General features: G+C 40.6%; 1 protein-coding gene across 4 annotated transcripts in view; it reads left to right on the top strand.

The window, feature by feature from the left end:
• The window catches only part of FAT3 (FAT atypical cadherin 3), a 618234-nt gene that overhangs the window by 103977 nt on the left and 488321 nt on the right, over positions 1 to 25936 (top strand). For all 4 annotated transcript variants that reach the window (XM_070623917.1, XM_070623915.1, XM_070623916.1 and 1 more), the window contains exon 2: positions 22443 to 25751. In XM_070623917.1, the coding sequence (XP_070480018.1) occupies positions 22460 to 25751 (3292 nt within the window). In that variant the 5' untranslated portion in view covers positions 22443 to 22459. The remainder of the gene's footprint in view (positions 1 to 22442; positions 25752 to 25936) is intronic.

Here is a 25936-nt window from a genome sequence, read left to right as displayed (position 1 = left end):
TGTATGACGCTTGGTAGACCTCTAATTTTATAATGAAGTCTTCAAAATTGACAATTATTTTAAGAAAGAAAATAAGATATAAAATTGCACCCAGAAAACAAAATGAACTCCGAGTAGTCTAGGATCTGGAGAACCATTCATGGTGGCGTTGGTGATTCAGATCACCCACGTGGTGCTGGGGTTGGTCCCTTGAAGCAATTTCCCCATCAAGATCTTAGAAGCCATAAACTTGCATGCCCCTATTTTAAATCCATCAAGGCATGTTTCAGGACCAGTCTACCAGGGCTTAGTGACTAATGAGAGATAATGAGTCTGTCATTTAAGTGGTTCCTTAGTAGATAGTGCAAATGACAGGCTTGAGGACCAGGAAGCTACTTGCTGGAGAAAGCATCTTGAGATGAAGAGATTTTAGTAGATTTTAGCAGAGTGCAGCAAAGATCCACATTTGTACTAGATTGCCGAATTTATATTTCATTTCCTCTGGAAGAGAATGAGATGCATTATTGGTGATGCAGAGTGGGAAGTCAGCAGACTTCATAGAAAATGTGTTCAAATAATACAGGTGCCCAAATGGTTTAGGGAACATACATAGATAATTGGCTTAGAGGATTGCTTGTGGAGGTAATGAAGTCAGGAAAAGAAATGCATGCTAAAGGAATTTATCTTCAGCAAATCTTTCTTAGAAGAACAGAAACCAGATCTTAGGTTTTACGAGGATGGTGGGCTGCAAGGCAGTTGAAGATCACTTGTGATATTTTGATCTACTTTGAGTTCCCTTCTCTCTGAAGATAACTTTAGATCCATGAAAGGGAGAAGAAAAGGATATCGGAATGTGAAGGACATGGTCATCCCAAAGGTCAGAGGTGAGAGGAGTGAGGAACTGGAGCTTGGCCCAGACCCTGAGATTTGCCGTGCCTCTGTCAGGGTGGAACAGCTACACACAGATGTGTGGCACATAGCAAAAGGATGTTCAAAATTTTTCTTGAGAGATTTCCCAAGATTAAATTTTCACTAAACCAGTTATAACTTAAACTAAAATCTACTGAAGAGAAACAAACCCTCATCATGAGTTAATGCTTGTCTTCTCTGTCTTGAAGCATAGCTGAGGTTGCTTTGTTTCATGTCTATAATAGTCCATGCCGCTGTGAACCAAGACCCTGGGGTGTTTTCCTTGCTCTGGGCCTTATGAGCTGATTGATTTTCCCAAGTCATTTAATCTTTCTAAGCCTCAGCTTCCCCACCTGTAAAATGAGAAATAATGCCTGCTTCAAATAGTTGCTGTGAAGAAAATGCTAGTTAGTGCATATAAAAATTACCTAAATAAGGGCTGGCCTGGTGGCTCAGTGGTTAAGTTTGCACGTTGAGCTTCGGCAGCCCAGGGTTGGCTGGTTTGGGTCCTGGGTGTGGACCTATACACTGCTTACCAAGCCATGCTGTGGCAGGCGTCCCACATGTAAAATAGAGGAAGATGGGCACCAATGTTAGCTCAGGGCCAGTCTTCCTTGGCAAAAAGGGGAGGATTGGTGGCAGGCAGATGTTAGCTCTGGGCTAATCTTCCTCAAAAAAAAAAAAAAAAACCCCTTAAAAATTACCTGAATAATTTGGAAAACAGTGTGCACAGGGAGAGATTATAAAATGTGCTAGTGCATCAATGATTGTGAACCTTTTTTGGACTTCTTTCTGACATAGGTCAAGTTTCTTCAGATGCCACCCAAATTTTTATCTTGACTCATTGTGCTTTGAAGCATTTGGCGTTATAATTACACTTTAAGAAATATGACATCAGAAGGGAAATTTGAATTGTATTTTCCGCACTGTAAAGGAGGATGTGGTGAGTTAAGCTTTCTAGGGCGAAGATCACCTTGTCTAATTTTGTTTATCCCCCAGTGTCCAGCTAGCATAGTGCTGTGCGCCTAGAAGACGCTAAATAGAGGTTTGGTGATGATCACAGATCATCACTGAACTCTGCTCTAAATTTACCTGCGTTGTGGAGAGTTGGGGTATCAGTGTCCCTGTTAGAGTCTCATAGTGCTTCTACATTGCTTCTATACCTGCTCAAATTAAAAGGCTGGAATTGTGGATGGATTGTCAAAATGTCTCCGCACCTCTCGTTTTGGGGAGATGAAGGGCTGTTTAGAGACAGGCACCTGAGCACCCAACCAGCCTTTGGCTCATTCTCGCCTACCTGCCATAAAGACCTGTGACTCCTTATTTGCTCCAGAGCTCGTATTTCCAAAAACTAGACCTTGGAGAGCTCTATGGGAAATGGATCTTGGCAGGCAATTTCTGAACAGACACTAGTCTTTCTGCTTTCTGCTTTCATACATCTTTAAGAGTTGTTTGCACCTAACGCAATCTTGACAGTTAAAACCTCAAGCCAGCTGAGCCCTGAGGATTCAAGGAGTTGATGAGGGAAAATGGCCTCTGGTTGCTAACTTGTTTTAACTTCAGCTTCTGAAAGTTGGGGGCCAACTGAAATTCTTCCTGCTGTGCTTCCGTTGCCAGGCACCTATCTTTCTTTGTTTCTTGTCTCAGACAGTAAACAGAGGGTAATGGTTGCACAAGCATCCAGTTCTTTTGTGATAGCCTGGGAGCTTCATGCAAGGAGTTCTGAACAGGTTGCAAAGAGACGGCTATTGCTGAATGTCAAAAAAACACACACAAAAAACGAAAACCTCTCCCTTTTTAGCTTGTTAGCTTTCTCCATGCCATTGTGAGCCTCACCTATCAGTGAGTCAGAACCTTGACAGTTTCCGCACTAAAAAACTGTCTGGTTGGATTGAAACGTGCACGTTTGGTGCTATTGTAGGAAGTTCTTACCTGTGCTTAATAAACTTCAGCCTCATTTGAATGTATTTTTCATAGTCACTAGAAATAGGGCATCTTCTTAAAGTGAAACATTACAGTGACTTTGTACTTTTAATGTTTTAAAGCAAAGATTGCAAATCCTTAGCGTGAGAAGAAAACTAACAGACAAACCCAAGAGCAGTTGCAGTGTAGTGGAAAGAGAACTGAACGAAAAGTAGAAGACCTGAATTATTTTCCTAGAGACCATTTAAGACCTTCAGTTGCCCCAAACATGGAAAGATTATGGTGTACTTCCCATAAGTAAATCAAAATAGAATGCTATTTTTTGGAAATGTCACAAGACTCCATGTATGTTGAAATTAAAAGAATGTATTTCTAGATTTTATGATTGCAGAACTTGGCGCGAATTCGTGGAAGCTGCCCTCTCTCCCCCTCTCTGCTTTGCTAAATCCTAACACTTGTGAGTCGGCCTCTAGGGGACTCTAGCACAGCCATCTTGGCTCTGTTGCCTTCTGGATTTTGACTCTGGGCAACGTTTCCTCTCTCTTTTCCTGGCTTCCTCAGCACTACGATGAGAAACAGTTGATGCATTCAATTTCAAGGTGTTTTCAAATACATGACTTCATAATAGGTCCATGAGATAAGTGAGGGGAACAGGTCAGAGTTGAAAGTTTCGACCAGGGTCGCAAGGCAATCAGGAGTGCAACTCGAGTTCACTTTCCTAATCCAGATTCTTCAGCTCCACTGCGTAGCTGGAGTTTATTATAAATTGTGGGAACATGACATTGGGTAATGGACAAAAGTATGCAAATAAATGGAGTGCTTTATTGCTTCATTGTTATTTATTTTAGTAAATAGTCATTTGACTGTTGCTATTATGTCTCCAAGATGTGTAATTGTTTTATTATTGAGAACATTAGCACTCTGGGAGGAAAGGCTTAAAATATCTGATAAACATAGCAAATATTGAATAATGTGAAGTATTTTAATGAGTTTCCATTGACTTTAGTTTGCAAATTATGGTAATCGAGTAAGGGAAGAGATTTCTTGTTAGCAAAACTGATGGGAGTACAGTGTATGTGTGTCAAACAGCTACAGCTACATCTTTAGCTTTTCACATGTTTTTATGAAATGCAATATGCAGTCGTGTAAATAAGTGTTAAGAAAATAAAACCTGTAATAAAATACTGTAGCATTTCAGAAAAATGTACACTTAGGAGTGCTATTTGAGATAAGTTTTCAGCCTATCTCTAGAAGTAGTGGATCAAGTGTAATTTAACATTGTTTAGCACTCCTGTCACACGGTTAAACATTATCTGTGGTTGAATGGATAATAAAATGCAGTGCACATAAGGTATGTTTTCTTTCTTCTTTTTTTCCCTAAATGGGAGTTCCATCGAAACCTCTCTGAGATATTAAAAGTCCTTCTGTGATCTGAATAAATATTTTCTCTTCAGGCAGGTCATATATTCTAGTTTGTTTAACAAAATAAAGGCTTGTGGCAGGGACATATGAAATGCAGAAAATGGTAAAATAGCACTGGACACAGCCCTGGGGCAGGTGCAGAGTGTTATTTTAGCGGTAAACCCCTCCTTATTAAAGTCTCTGTCACGGGGCTTCAGAAGCAGCTGACGTTCTTTTGAACCAAAGTGGCTGTAAAACCACGTCCTTACTTTTTGCCTCGATCACGGACTAAGATACTCCAGTAGGGAGATGCTAACTTTCTTGTGTTTGACTATGTGAAAATCATAGTACTATGAAACCTCATGTGAATGAAAAACTGAATTTGAACTGTGCTTTAAAAAAAAAAAGGAATTTTCTGTCCCTATTCTTGAGACTCAGTAATTTTTTAATTTGTTGAATAAAATAGTATTAACGGGATTGGTGGCAAAATAATACATTAAACAATAATGCATATTCAAAATACTAACGCTGGGATGAATTAACTTGACTAAGGGCCATTATGATTTCTTAAGAAAGCCTTTTGCCAGCTCGGTGTTCCTTATCAGAGCTTCCTGCCTCTTCTTTATCTATTCCCTCAATTATATCCCACACAGATTAGCTGCAGAGCTATAATTTTCCTGAAGCAGCTCGTCCATCATGATTCTTCCTTGATCAACAAAAATGGGTAGGGAGAGGGTCCCAGAATTGCCTGAGTTAAAGTTCATTGTCTTCAGCTTGATAGTTAAGGCTGGGAGGCCAACCTCTCGAGCTTTATGCACCTCTTTTCTCATCTTGTCTTCATGCTTCCTCCAGTCTAGCTAAACTGGTCGCTGGTTCCGGCAGTCGCCCTGCACTCTTCCCCATCTGTGTTTTTACCTCCTTTGCTTCCTCTGGAATTGGGACTAAAAAGATTCCAAACAATCTTTAGAATTCTTTCTGCTGTCTGTGACCCATCTACAATGAGAGCATAATACCGTGGTGGGGGAGAGCCTGGGCACTGAAGTCAGACACACTCAAGTTGGTGTTGTAGCTCTATCATATGTGAGTGAGAACCTAGGCAGGAACCTTAAACTCTCCAAGCCTCAGTTTCATCATCTGTAAAATGCACATAATGATACCTCATGAATTTATTGTGAGAATTAAGTAAAATAATATGCGTAAGGCATATATGATCACAATACCTAGCATTTCATAGGTGCTTAGTAAAATGTTATTAATTGCTTCCTCCTCCATGAAATTTATCTGCTTTCCTGTCCCACACAGCAATTAGCCTCTCCCCTGTGTTCTCATTGCCCTTTGTATCCTTACTCTGTAGTATTTGCCGTATTCTATTCTCATTTTCCTTGCCTTCAGCTCCTTGAGGTTTATATCTGCTAGGTGTTTCACAAATGTTGGTTGAATTAAGTTGAGTTGCTGAACCAGTGTGTTTAATAAAACAGTGTGTTTAAATGATTTCACCATAAAAGAAATGGGAATTTTAGATAATTAATGGCATCATATTTATATAGTATAATAACTGGAAATCGAATGGAAAATAAACAGAATTGAAAGACACTTAAATTAGTAGTTCTCCCCAAATAGCTGGGGGGGATTGAAGACCTCAGATAGTCATTCAACATGGAAATATCTGGGGTATTTGGATTGGCACCACTTGTTTCAGCTGTATCCTTCCTAAAGTTGCAAGTGTTTATTGTAAAAGTGATTTCTGTTTTAGATTCTCATTAAATCATGTTAGCAATGTTAACTTTCTGTTAATCAATCATAACAACTGCCCTACCTGAATCACTGAAATTCTGGTCGGAGAGTCAAGCAGTCAGGTAAAGCAGTGGCTGGCATTGTGGCCGGTGACCAGGAGGGAGGCGCAGTGAGTGCTCAGGGTGTGGCTGTCACATGGCACCTCTCCTCCTCCTCTTCTCTGTTCATACCTGTTTTCTCTCAGAATCCTCTTATCTGGTGAGGAATTGGGAGGCAGGAGTCCTGGAACTTAATCAAAATTCTCCAGATTCTCATCTTGAACTTTCAAAGACAACAAAACCCGTGAAAGTTTCTTTCAACCTTTAATCATATTCACATTATCATCCTCCCTACGTCTGCCTCAGAAATATGTCTTAATTTAAAAGGATTTTTTTCTCCATTAAGGCAGCAGCAAGACACTTTTGAAGAAAGGACAAGATGTTGGGGGCTCTCCCCAGTTATCCCACACACACTTGAGCTATAAAGCATTAATACTCTTCCTAAAGTATCTCTTTAATCATGACCCTCGTCTGATGCCTTCTACCAGCAAAAAAGTGAAAGAAGAGAAAAGCTTTTTCATTGTGCCCCCAGTTAAGAAGACAACAAATGGTAAGACATTGAGGGTGAAAATTGAATTGCTAAGCAAAGAAGTTAACCAACATCCCAGTATTTACATGTAACCTTTTCTTCTCATTTAGAGTGACATCATGAAGAAAGGAGAGTAATAACTCAAAGGGAGTAACACCATTACATTTGATAGACTTCGAAAATATCTTACTAATGCCTTATGACTTTTGTCAGGATCCACTTTTATCAGGATCCATTTTATATCCCAACCTAAGAGGCTAATCTGTTGCCTCTGATTTTCTTTCTTTCTCTATTTTTTCTTTCAATCAGCTATAGAGGGATTCCAGAGAGTGCCATTGATAAAGGAGTGATTCTGCCTATGAGTTAGGGGGGCACATCCAATGTGCGAATAATGCCGCTCCTATCTAGCTTATAATTCTTTCCCTGGTAGAATATGAAAATACCACCTTGAGGAGGAAAGATAGCTGCTTCAATTATGGAAAGACTTTGAAACAGCGCCAGGCCAGCATTTGTGAACCCTGTTCTGAGCTCCTCTCTTCTGTCAGTGAAGAGCTGACTCAGATAAGAATTGGTCACAATTAAATTAGGCTTCTGTGAGGGAATGTCAAGCTGGAGGGACTGCCCTGTATGTTCACCATTGATTAGAACTGTGGAAATTCTTATCCTGAAGGGACTGTGTGCCAGGATCTTGATGAACTCTGCATATATTAGAAAGCGCTTACCGCGTTAATGTCTGATGATGCCACAGCGGGAACATTAGACACAAAGCCATCTCTGTCATCTGCTTCCTTTGAATATCCCCGGGAGCTACCTTTAGCCCATTTCCTCCCATCCTGTGTGTTGGATCCATCCTCTGTTGATCTACATGGGGAACCTAAATACTTGTTTTCTTATGAAAAAGGCAAAAATTCCCCAAATGTCTTTCCCCTTTGACTCAGACACTGAATGCATGCAAAATTCCCAAATGACTTGAAATTGAAGGTTTTACTCCTGACATTTTGTTTGGGTTAAATGGATGATGGTGGTTTCCTTGACAGGCGGGGGAGTTTTGCAGTCGATCAGAGGATGGACAGAAGGTGATGTGTTAGAATTATTGTGTACTTCCTTGGGTTTGAGTGAGGTAGTTGTTTGCAGTTACATAGTCTACAATAACTCCTCCCTCCCACACCCCCTTCCAAAAAAATCTGTGGTTTTACCAAAAATCTCAGATGTTCTGCATTGTATGTCAACATATAAAGCTAATGTAAAAAACATAAAAGCACTGGCCTTAAAGAAGGCTAATGTGTTTTTAAATTTTTTATTCTAAATTGTGATACAAAAGCATCTAACAAAATTTGCCATCTTATTCATTTCTAAGGGTACACAGTTCAGTAGTGTTAAGTATATTCACATTGTTTTCCAACTGTAGGCTAATGGTTTCGGGGTGGTCCTAGTGCAGAATCAAGTGGAAACAATGTGTCATATAAATTATGAACATGTTGTAAAAAAAAACGATTTTGGAATTGAAATTAAAATTGAATCAGTGGAGAAGGAAGAAGTGAAAGCAAGAAGGTCATTCCAAAATTGCCCCCAAATCAGACAGACGCAGTAAAGCTCAAAGTTTCAAAAGCAAATTGATATGTGCTGAATTATATGGATATTTATTCTATATAATCTCTTCATGAACTGTGAAGGGCAAAATTATACAAATTATTTTTTTGCCTGCTTCACTTTTATTTAGTGGAGAGATCAACATTATGATCATTTAGAACAGCACTGATTTTTTTGCCATTTTTTATAAAATCAAATAACTTGACTATTTGATGGCAAAAGCAAATAATTGTAAACTACCAAATAATATTTCTTGACTGTTTCTTACTGACATGTTGAATCCAAGTAAACTCTTGAGTGGGAGAGGTAAGGTCATAAACTATATGGCTTTTATCTGAGATTCTATCTGAGTATGGTAAATAAGCATTCTCTTTGTACTTCTAGAAAGTCTTGTTTTTGTTTTTGAGGAAGATTAGCCCTGAGCTAACATCTGCGGCCAATTCTCCTCTTTTTGCTGAGGAAGACTGGCCCTGAGCCAACATCCGTGCCCATCTTCCTCTACTTTATATGTGGGACGCCTACCACAGCATGGTGTACCAAGCGGTACCATGTCCGCACCTGGGATCCGAACCTGCGAACCCTGGGCGGCCGAAGCGGAACGTGTGTGCTTAACCGCTGCTCCACCGGCCAGCCCCTAGAAAGTCATTTTAAAATATAATAGTATTGTAGCTGTTTAGCTTTGATCTAGAGCTTGGGCTGTCATCCTGCCATCAGCTAGCCTGTGTGATGTGTACTGAGCTGTGAGCACCATCATTCCACCTCCATAGCAAGGCTGGTGCACTAAACTACCTCTGAAGTTCCTTCCTCTTAACCCCCCTAATGCTGGAAACACTGGCCTCAAAGTTAGCTTAGATGAGATAGCAATGCACAAGGTCTGATAATGGGGAAAGCGCTCATTCTGTGTTAGCTATTATTATTATTTTCCAATTCAAGAACCTTTATTGAATGACTGGTATTTGATCTTGCAGAATATATGTGAAGCAAAGGGTAGTTGATGCCTAAAATTCTGGTTAGGGATATTTGATCTAAGTCATTTTTCACTAATCATATCATTTGTTCTTTCTCCTAAAAACACATAAGTAATGGAAAGATGGTATTGTTACCCACGTGAGGCTGAGAGCTGACATCTTTCTTTTTAATGTGGAAAATAGAAGTTCTTGAAACCAAGAGTGTAGCCTCATGAATTCTTGAATCTCAGAACATGAAGTGCTTGGTATACAGACTATTCTGTTGCTAAATTCTTTATTAATCATATTTACTAATAACACATGGACATTGAAAATCAAGCTTCTGGGTTTACATTTGTAATGGTTGAATGGAATTTGCTCATAATGATCAAATCACTAGGGCTTCTTTCTTTAGTTAAAAAAAAAAAGGAAACTGGGAAAGTCATATTAAATACAGCAATAGAAATCTGTTCTAAAGGAAAATTCAGATCTGAATCCCTTAGGTGGAATGGTTTGGTAAAGGTTAAACAAACCTTCTCTCGCTCTTTTGGGACTTTAATGTAAATTTCATCTAAATTCTTGTCAGTTTCCCTCTACAGCTGTCCCTAAACATCTGCTGTAGATGCTCACAATTGCTACTTCCCTCCCTTCACAGTTTACATATGCTTGTATAAACTATTTATTTGTAATACATAATTAGTGGCAAAGTGTATACTTGGTTTTTAACGACTTATACTCAGGGGTGGACTAGAAGAAAACTCTAACTACATGGAATGAGTGTACTTGGTTTAAGGCTTGTTGGAGTAACAATCCCATTTACTTTCCAGCAGCTGTTTGATATTAAGGGGTGTTTAAAAATCTCTTTAGGTTCTTGTAGCTTGGAGTAGAATTGTGGGAGTTGTGCTTCGTCCCTCACTCCAGTAAAGGATTTGATAGCCCTGCCTTGTACACCATGCTGAGGTAAGATGATTCTCCCAAAGCCATGGAAAAGTAAGGCTGCTCACTTGCTTGGGAGGCTGTGGTCTTAGTAGTCATGTAGAGAAAATTATGTAAACCTCCAGAGAGGTGGCCCTCTATTGACCTGGAAAGATCAGTCTTCCAAAGTCTTGATTTTGTCCGCGGAATAAATGCTTCTGCAAAGAGTGAGATCCAAGGAGGGTGGTACAAAATTGGAGAAAATTAGTCCTTGGGAGCAAATGGGGATTCTAGCTGTCAGAGTGACTGATGGCCTTGCCACACGTGAATACTTCCTGGAGAAATCAGGTCAAATGGTTCTAACACTGAGAAGTGAAGGTTCCTTCCTTCTCTTTTGGGGGCAGGGAGCTCAAAACCCAGCTGGGTTCATATACTGGGGATGGAAGTCATCCGCTCCAGCAGAGGGGAGCCCAATTTTTAGCACCAGATAGGAGGAGCTGACCTCCTTGGGGCATTAACTGGGGGACATCTCAATGATACCAGAAGAACTCTATGCAATATCTCCATTATGAACCATTCTTCTTGGGAATTGTTTCTTTCTATATGCTAGACTTTATCCTTCTCAATAAAATTGCCCTATTTCCTATAATTCGGTTGCAACCTCAGTGTTATTGACACTTTAGACCAGATAATTCATTGTTTGGGAGGCTGCCTTGTGCCTTGTAGGACATTTAGCAGCATCTCTGACCTGTACCCACTAGATACCTAGCACCTCTCTCCTTATTGTGACAATGAAAAATGCCTGCAGACATTGCCAAAGTCCTCTGGGGATAAAATCATCCCTAGTTGAGAACCACTGCTCTAATCCTATATTTTCTTGGGGTTTCATAAGACATTTCTAGTTCATCCAACAGCAATTTATTGGGCACCTACTGGGTGCCAACTGGTACGTTTGGTGTGAGGCAACAGTGATGACCATAAGAGACAGGCCCTTTCTTCATGTAGTTTATAGTCAAGTCGGGATAACAGATATGAATCAAATAGTCTTACTAAACTATAATTAAAATGATAATAAGTGTTACAAAGGAAATATTCTGGGTGGACACATAACAAGAGGCCATAGCTAGTCTTGGCTATCAGAGACATGTTCCCAGAGGGATACAGAAACTAAGGTCACTGTGTGCATGTATTTCTGTGGGGAGTAGGGGATGGGAAGAGAGTTGAATTCAGGGGAAATGTGCAAAGCGCCTAAGGCAGGAGTGTGTGACTAGGATGCAGAGTGGTTAGAGATGAGTCCAGAAAAGTAGTCAGGGCCAAATTCGGCAGAACCTTCTCAGCCATATTGATAATTTTGGCCTTTATTATCCTGAAAGCATAGGGCAGGTATTGAAGTGTTTCAGCGGGAGTGCAATATGCTCAGGTTTTAGGCCTGTGGCTGGCTGGTTGTAGCAGGAGTGCACGGAGGAGCTGAGAGTGATGTGCCAGGCTGGTCAGGACGTTGAAGCTGTAGAGTTACTGTCAGCTGTTACACAGATGGTGGGGGACTCACCCTTCATGGTATCCTCATTCTCCTCACTAGGTATGAACTTCGATCTGCTCCATCTCCAAAACCCTGGATTTGAACTCACTGAATTATTATACATTCCTTTTCTTTTTGAACCTACTATATTTGACTGCTTTCTTACTTCTGGCTTTCATTTTCAAAAATGATACGAGGGTCCCAAGAACAGGGGTGAGGAAGCCTCACTTCATTAACCACCACCTCCACTCTGGGTCCTAATTCTTCCAAAGTTGCGGCAAGATTCTCAGAGATCCAGAAAGCAGTTCTCTTAGGGTCAGCTCAATTCACCAGCCTTGTCCATGTTTGCTTAGTAGTTACTCACCAAAGAGAGGATCTGCTCTTGGCCTTTTGCCTCTACTATGTGGTGGCGCCTCTAGGGGTCAGAGTTCTCATCAGGCCAGCTCTGAGGTGCTGAGTGTTCTCACACCTAGTTCATTCATGGCTCCTTTGGAATAGTAAGCCTGTCCTGGACCTAACATGTTAGGCTAAGGTTGTTTATGCTAAAATTTACTAACCAGGGACTCAGAGGTTCTTTGACAAGTCCTTCAACTTGTGTCTACAGAAATGCCTATTAATGTCTTGCCCCTCTAAGGAAATACGTTTTCTTAACTGAACAGGAGGACCCCACTGACATGATTCTGCAGGCTTGGGCTTTTTAGTTGAGCTGGAGGGTGGTTGATGCTCCATTGTCTTTGTTGACCTGTTCTTAGGAAGACTATATTTGGTAGTCCCATGTGGGGACTGAACCTGTGACCCTGGTCTCATTAGCATTGAGTGCTAATCCAAGCAACGTCGGCATAAACCCGTCAATCAATAATAAATAACCTTAATGGGGAGTGTGGGAGAGCTGAAGGGACCAAATTTGCATTTTTGCCTTGTTTGCTAAGATGCAGTTGTCAGTGATGGCAATGTGAGGAGATGTGACTGACAAGATTTCCAGATTGTCAGCAACCTTCTAGACTGCATTTCTTGACCCACACACAAGCTGTTTTAAATCCTGGCAACTCTTATCATTGCCTGTTTCCAAATAATCTTCTGTGCCTCCTCACATATATAATTTCTACCTCTTTCCATAGTGTGTGCATCTTCCCTACGTTAAGCTGTTTGGTCATCTCGAGTTCTTTTTGAGTTTGTCAGGATTGCAGCCTGAGATGCCTTTTTAGAGTCTCACCAATCTCCTGATATATTTTTTAATTTCTTGCACAAGTACTCTTTTTCTCCATCCTCATCTGCCTGTTCCTCAGCCTTCGTGAGGTGACAAATACAGTATTACCCTGTTGTCGAGAGTTTAGTGTCTCTCTTTTCTTATTGGATCACTTAGACATTCCATATTGTGCACAATAAATAGGGCTCAGTGCTGCTGCCTTACATTCTGGGGGGACATTTAGCCAAAAAGGCAGACATTTCCAGAGCTGCTCTCTGGAGCCTGTGATCTGCTTTGTCCAGAGTAAGACCTGGTCCCATGTGTAACCTTGGACAAATTTAGACCTGAGTTATATTCTCCCAGAAGTCCTCTAAAGTCTTTGGGATGTTTTCTCGTTTACCACATCTTCCTTTGGCATTTCAGATCTTTTGGAAAAGGGAAACCTGGTATCCCCTTTTCCCTCTTTAGGTCCTGGAGCTCTGTGTTCCCTGAGGCCTCCCATGCGTACGCTCGCTTCCCTCTTCCCTAACATTCCCATCACTTACTGCAGCAGGAAAGGGACGTACTGAGGCAAGCTGCCCCATATTCATATTCTGCTTTTCTGATTTCCAATTTTTCTGATTTTGCTATGTAGAATTTTTTCTTCTTGAAGGACGCTCACTTTTAGAGGAGAATGGCAACTGGGATGTCTAAAGTCTGTTTGCTTTTGGAAATAGGGTGGACCGCAGGAACTTTACATGGCACTAAGTATGGATCGTATCAGAATGGAGCAAGCAGAAGGCTTGGAGAGCAACTTTTCCCCCCAACTGCATGTTGCATCCTAACGATTAGAATGAACACTATTTGAAGATATTGTTCCATCTGAAACTATTTGGGCTCTTTTCTCTTTCAGGCAGTTATTCCAGAGTCAGTGCTGTTACTTGGGTGAAAAGGATTTTTTTTTCTTTTCTTTTCTTTTTAATCTTGAGCATATGTAAATACTAATGTATTTACCCTTTGGTTTCTTTCAGTAAGGCCCACCTGAGAAAAATTGAAATCATGCATTTTTCTGGAACGTTTTCTCAGACAGCATAGGAGCACAGGAGCAAATTATATCCTCTCCATAAATTTTTTTTCTCTTACCCCATGATGAATTTCTTTCTCTAGAGGGAGAAGTGATTTTTAAAAGGCTTGAACAACATACTAATCTTTCCTTCTGATAGCCCCTGGTTGAATTACCCCTGAATTTGAAGCATTTACTGATGAAATGATACTTGACATTAACCAATGTTGTATGGAAATATTTCTAGCACCTGGGGAGAGAATAAAGGAGGGTATTCATAACCCTGCCGCTGCTGTGTGGCTGAATCTTCCATTTTTCTCGGAACCAACCTGAATTACAGTTGCTTTATGCTGACTGACTTTTCTCCTGGGAGACTGCTTTTAGACAACAGAAAGATTTGCACTACTGGAAAAAGTTAGAATTTACAGTATTATTATAATAAAAAAGATTGGGTTTGGGTAATGGTCTGCTTGGCTGGTTGTCAGAACCAACTGGAGGTTTTGGTTTGGGATTTTTTCCTTGTTCAGAATGACAGAAGGTGATATCATATCCTTGTAAATGAAATATGCACTCTTCTTGCTTATAAAGCCCTGCTTAGACTTGGGGTTCAAGTAGACAGCAGAATTTTCCAGAGAGGAGTGAAATATGAACTTGGCTTTAGGTTTTGCATCTTAGAGTATTTTTGATTTGGCAAACTGCTTTGACCATTGACTAAGTTAAAATAGATAGCAAAGCTATGAAAATATATGGATGATTATTTAATGTTAATAAGGTTCTTCCATCACACCAGTCTTTTTTTTTTCCTGAGGAAGATTCACCCTGAGCTAACATCCATTGGCAATCTTCCTCTTTTTTTGGTTTGAGGAAGATTAGCCCTGAGCTAACATCTGTGCCAGTCTTCCTCTACTTTGAGTGTGGGTCACCACCACAGCATGGCTGATGAGTGGAGTAGGTCTCCACCTGGGATCCAAACCCTCGAACCTGGACCACCGAAGTGGAGGATGGGGATCTTTAACCACTCAGCCATGGGGCTGGCCCCCTGTCTTTTTTCTTGTGAAAATTCTCTATTTACATTTTTTTTTAATCAGAAAAGAAAATCCCACAGCAAACTATGGAACAGTCGTTTCATTCTTCTGTTGGAACATGGAGATGTGTTTATATGACAAGTATTGAAGCAATTTCTTCAGGGATAATCTCAGCTTAGTTGAAATGAGAATTCATACCCTGTGATATGATGTAGGAAGAATAATGAACCAGTCTGAAGAATCCTGGGATTACACCCCACCTCCAAAGCTTTCCAGGCAGCTGTTTGACCTGTCTGAGCCACAGTATCCAACTTGCACTCGGTCAGTGTGTCTCCAACTGTATTCCACAAAACACTCTTTCTTCTACTGCAGGCATCTGTGTGTGTTTGAGGGAGTGCTGGAATTCATGATCAAATAGAGTTTAGGAATTGTATATATTAGATCCCTTGGAATTCACTTTACATAGTTTGTGCATGCAACAAGTATTTACTGAATCCCAACTATATACCAGGGGACTTTGCTACTACTAGTGGAAATAGACGATAAATCTGGACTGTGCTTTCATAAGGAGATAACAAAGCAGGGTAAATTATTAGAGCTGAATAAGGATGGGAGATGGGAAAAGTTTATTTTGAAGCATAGTAAAGGCTCCAAGAAGTTCCAAATTAGGAAATCTGTTTACGCTTGTTCAAACGGCATTTCCTAAAAAGTTTCTGTAGTTGCATATCTATTCAAATATTGTAGAATAATGGGTCATGGGACACAGTTTGGGAAATGGTGGCCTAGTTATATCCCCAGGGTCTCTAAGTTTTGTGATTATAATTCCTGATTTGTCCAATGCTCATTTTCATCTTCTCCCTGGAGCATGTTGTGTAGTTAACGGTATACACTGACTAGACAAGTTTGACTCAGCAGAAATTGATTGACTTTTTGCCTTTTCAAGCCACTGTGTTACATACTCTAAGAAGAAGAAGAAATAAGGGAGCTTACCATCCAGTATGTAATTTAAAAACACACATAAGTAACTTTAATACAAGGAAGAAAGTGCTATCATAGAAGTACATATAGTAAAATACAAAGTTTAGAGGAGTGATTCTCAGAGGATGGTAGACCCAGGACCAGCATCTCCTGGGAACTTGCTAGAATTGTAAATTCTTGGCTCCGCCATAGACCAAGCGATCCAGAAACTCTGGGGTGGATCCCAGCACTGTGAGCTTCAACAAGCCCTCCCATGATTCTGACGCTCACTGAGGTTTAGGAATCAGAGCTTTAGACGTAGAGCTCACTCTTGGATGGGGAATCTCCGAGATTGCTTCATAGAGGAGGTGGCATTTCAGCTAAATGTAGGAAGATGAGTAACACTTGCAGACACAGACAAGTAGAGACCTATATTCTTAAAGGGGGCAATAGCAATACGAGGTAAATTTACAGTAGAGATCTGAGGTCCAATTTTATCTTTTTTACTGGCAAGCTGCGTGACTTTGTCCAAATCACTTAACCTCTCTCAGTGTGTTTCCTCAGCTTTAAAACTAGGGTGTTGCACTAGACAATTTTACGATCTTTTTGATGGTAAAACTCAGTGAGTTTACATGGCTCTGGCTCAGTATATCATGCTATAATCTGAGTAATGGTATGACATGAATTATTTGTGACCCAGAGGCCCAGTATATTATCCTGTACATTCTCTAGCTACCATGGTTTGTATTAAGAAAACTACACAGTAAACATTTTTCTTCTTTTCAGGCAGACATGAGCATTCGCCAGAGAGTAAAACTTGATTCCCAAGTGTGTCATACAGACAGTCTGTAACTGATTTCAGGAGCAGAGACCCAGAACATAAAGTAGTGCCATGAGGATGGTAATTCGAGCGGTATCAGAATAGGCTGCTCTGGAAGATAGGGCTTAGCAGTATCTGGCTGTTCTGGGATTCATCAGCGCAAGGAGAAATCCTGCTAGAACCCCTCAGGAATTAAATGCCAGGTTTGTGAGGAGTAGTTCTCTAAGGCAGCTATGGTTTTCTAAGTTTGGAAGTGTACACGTGGCAGTTGGAATCGGTTACAGAGCTGCAGCAATAGCCCTTGGCCCATGTCACCACACATAGACCCCTCTCTGGCATGGACCCCGACGCATGGCAGGAGTCTGGGGTCTGTGGCAGGGTGACTTTCCTATTAGAGCTGAGCTCCCCCATGGAGAGTCTCCCTCTTGATCTGCTTAACCCAGTTTTCACTTGTTTCCCATTTTGTATCCCTTTTTCTGAACACCTTAATAATTATAATGTCAGTTAATATTTATGGAACATTTACTGTGTGCCCGACAGGATTGTAAGCCTGTTACGTGACAGTGGGGACTCTTACAATCCCTGTTTTAAAGATAAGGAAACCGAAACTTAAAAAGCTTTGAGTATTACCCCAAAGTCACCCACCCAATAAGTGACAAAGCCTGGATTCAAGTGAGGGTTCTCTGACCTTTGGGTCTAATACAGTAATCCTTTGCTTTTTAGTAAAGAAAAGAGATCCTTTCCTTTACCTTTGATGTGGCTTTTCCTGTTGGAAAAGAAAATGTCAGAGTAGGTTGTAAATTTCCTCCCCTATCTTGTGTCTCACAGATTTTATCTTCTCTAAAAACTGCCTTAGTTAATGATTAAGAAGTAGCAACTGTATGCTTACCACATGCCATGAACTGTTTTAAGGGCTTTATAGTTATTAACTCAAATCCTGGTTGGTAGGCATTATTATTCACATTTTATAGAAGTAGAAACTGAGACACAGAGAGGTTAAATAACTTGCCCAAGGTTACACAGCTAGTAAATTCAAACCCAGGTAGTCAGACACCAAAGCGTGTGTGCTGGAACCACTGCACATACAGCCTTGGTGGAAATGGAGGACTCAGTCACAGCATGCACCTGAGCCATAGGACTGCCTTTCCATTTGCAGTTCTCGTACGAGTCATCCTCACCAAGGATGCTTGTAAACGGGAGGCCCTTCCCGTATCGACTTTGTACTTTGTCTCACAGCCCATCATAGCATACTTCCTGAGCACCCTCTCTGGCTAACAAAACCTTTTCAAAATATATAAGATAGGAAGAGATGGAGTGAAAAGAGAATGTTTTTCTAAGATGCCTTTTCTACTGATCAGAAATCTCGGCTATTTAATGAGGCCGTTTTAATGATGTCAGAAAACAGCTTCACCAAAGCAAGCGTGGGCACCCTGCTGAGTCCAGGCGCTCCCAGAGAGGTGGCCTTTGTGAGAGCCTTTCACTGCCCTGGAGGTCTCTGCTATTTATTCATCCCCGGAAAGAAAAATCTGTGTGCCCTTCTGAGTCCCACGCTAAGATCCACTCTGTGTGAGCGGGCAGGGCAAGATGGGGAGGCACGCCGGACGGCTTCTGAAAAATAAATGTCTCCAAGACTGATGGCTTGATGATCTCTTTGGAGATCATATCAAAAATTATTGATTATGGGACTAAGTCGTAGAAAATAGGCTCTGAGGTTGGGAACTAAGTGCTTTCTTTAAAATAATCCAGAAGGAGTAGAAGAAATCAATGTGTAGAGCATCTGAAACACTGTAACTGTCATATTGGCTTCACAAATAGCTTGGCTTCAATGTGGAAAAAGCAATACCATTTTTTTAAAAAACATCTTAACAGTCATCTTGGCATGCTAAAAAAAGGAAGCCAAACTCTTATTCTAATGTTTACTTTGCAGAATTTTATAGAATTCCTAACTTCTAGCACTCATTTATTTTCTAAATCAGTGGAAGAAACTGCAAGGCTTTTAAATTAGTTTGCACCAGATAGGGCTTTTTTCTTTTTCTTTTTGCAAAAATAAAGATACAAAAACCTTATGAGATATTTTGGTTTCAACAACTGAAGCTGACCGTCTTAGTTCTGCTCAGTTTTTTGGTGTTAAATTCAAATTTCAGTACACAATAATACTGTTCCATTTCCATTTGAAGTATTGTGTATTTGCGTAAGATCATTGATTCTGGTGTATGAGAAAAAAATTCTAGCAGTGGATCTTGCTGAAAGAAAAACTCAGGATGCAGAAGTACTAGTTTTCAAGTAAAGTGAATGATGTTTTTTCATATTGTGACAGCATTCTGTGCTTTGAAGGAGTTATAGAAGGATTTGTAAAATTAACTGTCCCCCAGGGCACTTAAATGTTTACTTGTAAACAGTTAACTACTTAGAGGAGGAAGTAGCGCCAGGGAGAGTCAGAAGGGGTCAGAAAACAAAGATCACGGCAAAATGATGACAAACTGCAGTGCTAAAATTGTTATATAACTTGAAGAAAGACTAACTCACTTGACACACATTTCCATTTAGTATCAGCTCTGAACCTGGGAGACCTGAGACCTCGTAATAGGGGAATCTCTTCGTCTTTGTGAGCCTCAGTTTCCTCATCTGTAAACTCAGGAGACTGGACAAGACGATCTTTAAGGCTCATTTGAGTCTGTATAATTTCTTGATTCTGTTACCTGAGATAAGATGTTCTTCTTCTGGGGGATTTGGAAGCAGCGTATTAAAGGCCCCTGGTCCTCCGGTTTACATCTGTGCCTTAATGTTCTGTTCAGCAAACCAGTATTCTGTGCCCCCTGTGCGGGATGTGCTATACTGGGAGTGGGAATTGAATGATGCACAAAGGCGTCTCGTTTCTTCTCATCAGATTTCCTTCAGTCAAGATTCAGGATGCAAATGGGGGAAATCAGAATGAGAAAAGTTGAGTTGAACTGAATTTACCATTGGGGGTGGTTTTCTTCTCTGATGACCATGGTGTCCACACTCTTTGGGCAAAGTATCAGCAAAACTACTCTCACACAGATAGTGCCCTGGGTGTAGAACAGCGAGTGGTAAATGAGGCAGAAACTGAATTTGTATTTCCCCGCAGATGCTGGGAATAACCTCAGTTTTCTACTTGGAGAGAGTGTAACACGGCCTTTGGTCATTCCCGTATTAAGAGCATTGTCTCATTCCGGTATGTTCTTAATGAACCTAAAAATACATATTCTCCTTTGGAGCATTCTCAGATGATGAAATAAGAGTCTATTGATGCATATGAGGGTATTGTTACAGCTTCTCCTGGTTTACATCTGTGATCCCTAAAGAGGGCCCTGATGCTTCCGTGTTTCAGCTGAGTGTGTTCCACAAAGAGGTACCTCCAGTCACACTCATTCCTTGGGGTTCTCCACTCTCCTGGGTAGGGTATTTGAACTTGCTGCATCCAGGCTACTGCTTTGCACACTTAGTACATGAGGCATTTCCTAAGGACAGCCAGCCAGAGGAATTGCATGTGGAATTAACTTCTTTTATAAAAAGTTATCCTGTCTTTCTGCTTTTCATGTTTACTATCTTTTCTGCTTATGAAATCCCAATATTAAACTGTACCCTTCTACTTGCCTACTCAGTATTTTCTAGACACTCAGCAGATGACAGCAGGGAGGCATATTTCATCCCCAGTGGGAACCAAGTAAATGTGTGCCCAGAATTTCGTTTTATGAGAATCTCCTGCAAGGCTGAGTTGGAAAAAAAAATGAGAAAGCCTATGGGGTGTGGAGAGCATGAGTTCTAATCCAGACTCTGTTACCAGGAAAATGAGGTTTGATGGTCTCATCTACAAAAAGGGGCATATATAGCATTTGCCTTGCCAACCTTGGGTATGAAAGTGTTTTATAAACTACAAAAATAATTTGTAATATTTTAAAATGTTAAACTTCTATAGGGTATTTTTCAGCTTTCAGCCAGTAATTGGAACTAGTTAAAAACCAGAAAGGAAAGAACCAAACAGAAGTGCTGGGTGGGTTTTATGCTCTTCTATCAATGATAAATGGTGACTAGTTCAATAGAAATAAATTATGCCATATGTGCTTCTAGGAGGCCTTAATTATTTCATTCTTGTAACAAGTAATTTAGAGATAATGGTGGTGTAATGGGAAAAGGCATGGATTTTAGAATAAGACGGGCCAGGGTTTGAGATCCTGCTCTGCTGCTTACATTGGTTGGGCCAATGTCCCAACCAAATAGGTTAACTTTTCTAACTTTCAGGTTTCTAACATGTAGTTGGGTAAAATAGTACCTATTTCTTAGGGTTGTTGTAAGGATTCAATACAACAAAGTGGGAAATGCCTGACACAATGTGTAAGGCATAGTGTGCAAGAGGATTTATTTCCCATCCCCTTATCTCCGCATTCCCCATAGAGGAGAAAGAGAAGCAGAAGGTGAGGGTCCTGCAGAGTGTGTCTTGGTGGAAGAACTCATAAGTTGGGGGATTCTCAAAACCTGAGCCATCAGCGTGTAAATAGACTTAGCGGTTCTTTTTTAAATAACCCTTTCATCCCCCGTCTATTTTAAATACTTGACAGATTTTACTGGTTAAAATAGGAAACTGTTTTTATCTTTTAATCTACCTACTTATAGGGCTGTGGTGACTGTGGAAATTTAATAGTAGCTGATAAAAATAATTGGAAGTGATTCCTTAAATTACTCTTAAGAAAACAAATCCTTTGTAATTCTTTAAATTTTCCTTGCACGAAATTTTTCTCAACACCCTTGTTCTGAGTAGCACGGGCCATTCATGGACATCACTTACATCATGCAACGGTTTAGGGATTGTCCTCTCTGCTTTGTTCCTTATATGATGGTTTGTTCCTCATGGGAGTGGATTATACAGAGATCTTGATCAGTTTAAAAGCATGACGAAAGATGGTAATACCTTAGAAGTATTTCTTTAAAAGACCTTAGTTTGAAAAGTGATTATGTAACCATTGGTGAACAATGTTAATTGAGGAAATAGTAGAAAATGCAAATATGCCCCCAAATCCCACAACACAGTTAATCTTTCTTAAATGTAAAAATGCAGTTGTGCATATAGATGTTTAAATGAAATAGTATAATCATACCACATTTATTGTTTTATGATCTTTTATGCATCTGAAAATACACATTTTTAATGGCTGTATAGTATTTCATTTTATGGATGTGGCACAAATTATCTGATTCTCTATCAGTGGGCTGTTAGTATCTTTTCAGGTTTTTTTTGAAACTGTGCTATAAATGTACACTTGTCTAATTATTTCCATAGGATAATTGCCTAGAAGGCAATTCTAAGTCAAAGGTAAATGCACTTTTTAAGGTTTCCAGGACATATTTCTAAATTGAGCTTCAGAATGCAATGGATCTCGTACCAATGAACAATGCCATCAGCAGTGTGAAAGTGTTATTTTAAAAAAAATCAGACAAAGTAAGGTTAAATCTTAGTGATCTTGAATTCTTTGTCATCTAGTGTGGTGCGGTTTCTAATTTTTTTCTTGTATTGATGTTTTAGTAACAAGATTTTATAATAAATTTATTGGGGTTTTTTTGTGAGGAAGTTTGGCCCTGAGCAAACATCTGTTGCCAGTCTTCCTCTACCTTATGTGGGACGCCGCCACAGCATATCTTGACAATTGCTGCTAGGTCTGCAGCCCGGATCCGAACCTATGAACCTTGGGCTGCAGAAGCAGAGTGCGTGAACTTAACCACTACGCCACCCGGCCAGCCCATATAATAAAGTTTTTGAAAAGCACTGTTTCGTAACAGTTATTTCCTATTCCTTCTCCCACTTTCCTCTAGGTTAATTTATTTTTTCTCTCTCTCTTTTTCCCCCTCCAGGATGGAAGTATGATGTGATGGATATAACTATGGGATACTGTGTGGGTACACGGCCTCCTCCTTCTTGCCTCATCCTCCTGCTTCTCAAGCTTTTGGCCACTGTCTCCCAGGGGCTGCCAGGGACTGGGCCCCTCGGCTTCCACTTCACACATTCCATTTATAATGCTACAGTGTACGAGAACTCAGCAGCAAGGACCTACATCAACAGCCAGAGTAGAATGGGCATCACCTTGATAGATCTATCCTGGGATATCAAATACAGAATAGTATCTGGAGACGAGGAAGGCTTTTTCAAAGCAGAGGAAGTCATCATTGCAGATTTCTGTTTTCTCAGAATAAGAACTAAAGGTGGCAATTCTGCCATATTGAATAGGGAAATTCAGGACAATTATTTATTGATAGTGAAAGGTTCTGTCAGAGGAGGGGATTTGGAAGCATGGACCAAAGTGAATATACAGGTTTTAGATATGAATGATCTAAGACCGTTATTTTCACCCACAACATACTCTGTTACAATAGCAGAAAGCACACCTTTAAGGACTAGTGTCGCCCAGGTGACAGCAACAGATGCCGATATCGGTTCCAATGGAGAATTCTACTACTACTTTAAAAACAAAGTTGATCTCTTTTCAGTTCACCCCACAAGTGGTGTCATCTCTTTAAGTGGACGATTAAATTATGATGAAAAGAATAGGTATGATCTGGAAATTTTGGCTGTGGACCGGGGAATGAAACTCTATGGAAACAACGGAGTGAGCAGTACTGCAAAGCTTTATGTTCACATTGAACGTGTAAATGAACACGCCCCAACTATCCACGTGGTCACTCATGTTCCTTTCTCACTGGACAAGGAGCCGACATATGCTGTGGTGACAGTCGATGACCTAGATGAGGGGGCCAATGGAGAGATTGAGTCTGTTTCCATTGTGGCTGGGGATCCTTTAGATCAGTTCTTCCTGGCTAAGGAAGGAAAGTGGATGAACGAGTACAAGATTAAGGAGAGAAAGCAGGTAGACTGGGAGAGCTTTCCCTATGGCTACAATCTCACTCTTCAAGCAAAAGACAAGGGGTCACCTCAGAAATTTTCCACAGTAAAGATAGTCCACATCACCAACCCCAAAAGAGACACTGTCCCAGTTAGATTTGAAAAAGAAATGTATGACGTGAGCATTAGTGAATTTTCCCCTCCTGGTGTCGTGGTTGCTATAGTAAAATTAAGTCCTGAACCGCTAGATGTGGAATACAAATTATCTCCCGGTGAGGATGCCCAGTACTTCAAAATTAATCCTCGGTCAGGTCTGATTGTCACAGCACAGCCACTGAATACTGTTAAGAAGGAGGTTTATAAACTGGGGGTGACAAACAAGGAAGGAGATTTAAAAGCACAAGTCACTATCAGCATAGAAGACGCCAACGACCACACCCCAGAATTTCAGCAGCCCCTGTATGATGCTTTTGTGAATGAAAGCGTTCCGGTGGGCACGACCGTTCTCGTGGTTTCAGCTTCTGATAAAGATAAAGGAGAAAATGGGTACATCACTTACAGTATTGCCAGCCTCAATTTGTTACCATTTGCCATTAACCAGTTTACAGGTGTTATTAGCACAACGGAAGAACTGGATTTTGAATCCTCTCCAGAAATTTACAGGTTCATCGTAAGAGCCTCTGACTGGGGTTCGCCATACCGCCATGAAAGTGAGGTCAACGTCACTATTCGAATAGGAAATGTCAATGACAACAGCCCTCTCTTTGAAAAAGTGGCTTGCCAGGGAGTTATTTCCTATGACTTTCCAGTTGGGGGTCACATCACAGCTGTCTCAGCAATCGATATTGATGAACTTGAACTTGTTAAGTACAAAATCATCTCTGGAAATGAACTTGGTTTCTTTTATTTAAACCCAGACTCTGGCGTTTTACAGCTTAAAAAGTCACTGATGAATTCTGGCATTAAAAATGGTAATTTTGCCCTCAGGATTACAGCAACCGATGGAGAGAATTTTGCAGATCCCATGTCTGTTAACATTTCAGTCCTCCATGGGAAGGTGTCTTCAAAGAGCTTCAGTTGTAGAGAAACTCGTGTGGCTCAAAAGCTGGCAGAGAAACTACTCATTAAGGCAAAAGCAAACGGTAAGCTGAATCTGGAAGATGGATTTCTTGACTTTTATTCAATTAATAGGCAGGGACCACATTTTGACAAGTCATTTCCTTCTGATGTGGCTGTGAAGGAGAATCTGCCAGTTGGTGCTAACATCCTGAGGATTAAAGCCTATGATGCCGACTCTGGCTTCAATGGAAAGGTGCTATTTACAATATCTGATGGAAATACAGATAGTTGCTTTAATATTGATATGGAGACTGGGCAACTTAAAGTCCTTATGCCTATGGATCGAGAACACACAGACCTCTATCTCCTTAATATCACCATCTATGACTTAGGTAACCCACAAAAATCTTCATGGAGGTTGCTCACCATCAATGTGGAGGATGCGAATGACAATAGCCCGATTTTTCTTCAAGACAGTTACTCAGTTAACATTCTCGAAAGTTCAAGTATTGGTACTGAGATTATTCAAGTGGAAGCCAGAGACAAAGACTTGGGTTCTAATGGTGAGGTGACTTATTCAGTCTTGACAGATACGCAGCAGTTTGCCATCAATAGCTCAACTGGAATCGTTTATGTAGCTGACCAATTGGACAGGGAATCCAAAGCAAACTACTCTTTAAAAATAGAAGCCAGAGACAGGGCAGAAAGTGGCCAGCAGCTGTTTTCGGTTGTCACTCTTAAGGTTTTTTTGGATGATGTCAATGACTGCTCCCCAGCTTTCATTCCCAGTAGCTATAGTGTGAAGGTTCTTGAAGATCTCCCCGTTGGCACTGTCATTGCTTGGCTAGAGACCCACGATCCAGATCTTGGACTGGGGGGTCAAGTGCGCTATTCTTTGGTCAATGACTATAATGGGAGATTTGAAATTGATAAAGCAAGTGGTGCCATCCGCTTGAGCAAAGAGCTCGACTATGAAAAGCAGCAGTTCTATAATCTCACAGTTCGGGCCAAAGACAAAGGGCGACCTGTCTCTCTGTCATCTGTTTCCTTCGTTGAGGTAGAAGTGGTGGATGTCAATGAAAACCTCCATACTCCCTATTTCCCAGACTTTGCTGTTGTTGGATCTGTAAAAGAAAACTCACGTATTGGAACAAGTGTGCTACAGGTGACTGCCCAAGATGAGGACTCCGGGAGGGATGGAGAGATCCAGTACTCCATCAGGGATGGCAGTGGTCTTGGAAGGTTCAATATAGATGATGAGAGTGGTAAGTTTAATATTTTGTGACAGAAGTGCCACAACCTCTCATGAACGGTCACCAGTGGAATAGTAAAGAGAGATTCTCACACTAAAATAGAATGGAAAATGAAGTTGCAGTTGGTGCAGAGATGATGCAAGTAAAAGCTTTTCCTTAGAATGCGTTGATTTGTAAGAAGACCTGGTTATACAGTA

This window comes from Equus przewalskii, chromosome 6, assembly GCF_037783145.1.
Source record: "Equus przewalskii isolate Varuska chromosome 6, EquPr2, whole genome shotgun sequence".
In the NCBI taxonomy this organism is placed as follows: domain Eukaryota; kingdom Metazoa; phylum Chordata; class Mammalia; order Perissodactyla; family Equidae; genus Equus; species Equus przewalskii.
Note: the sequence above shows the minus strand (reverse complement) of the source record. Positions and strands in the feature narration are given on the sequence as shown.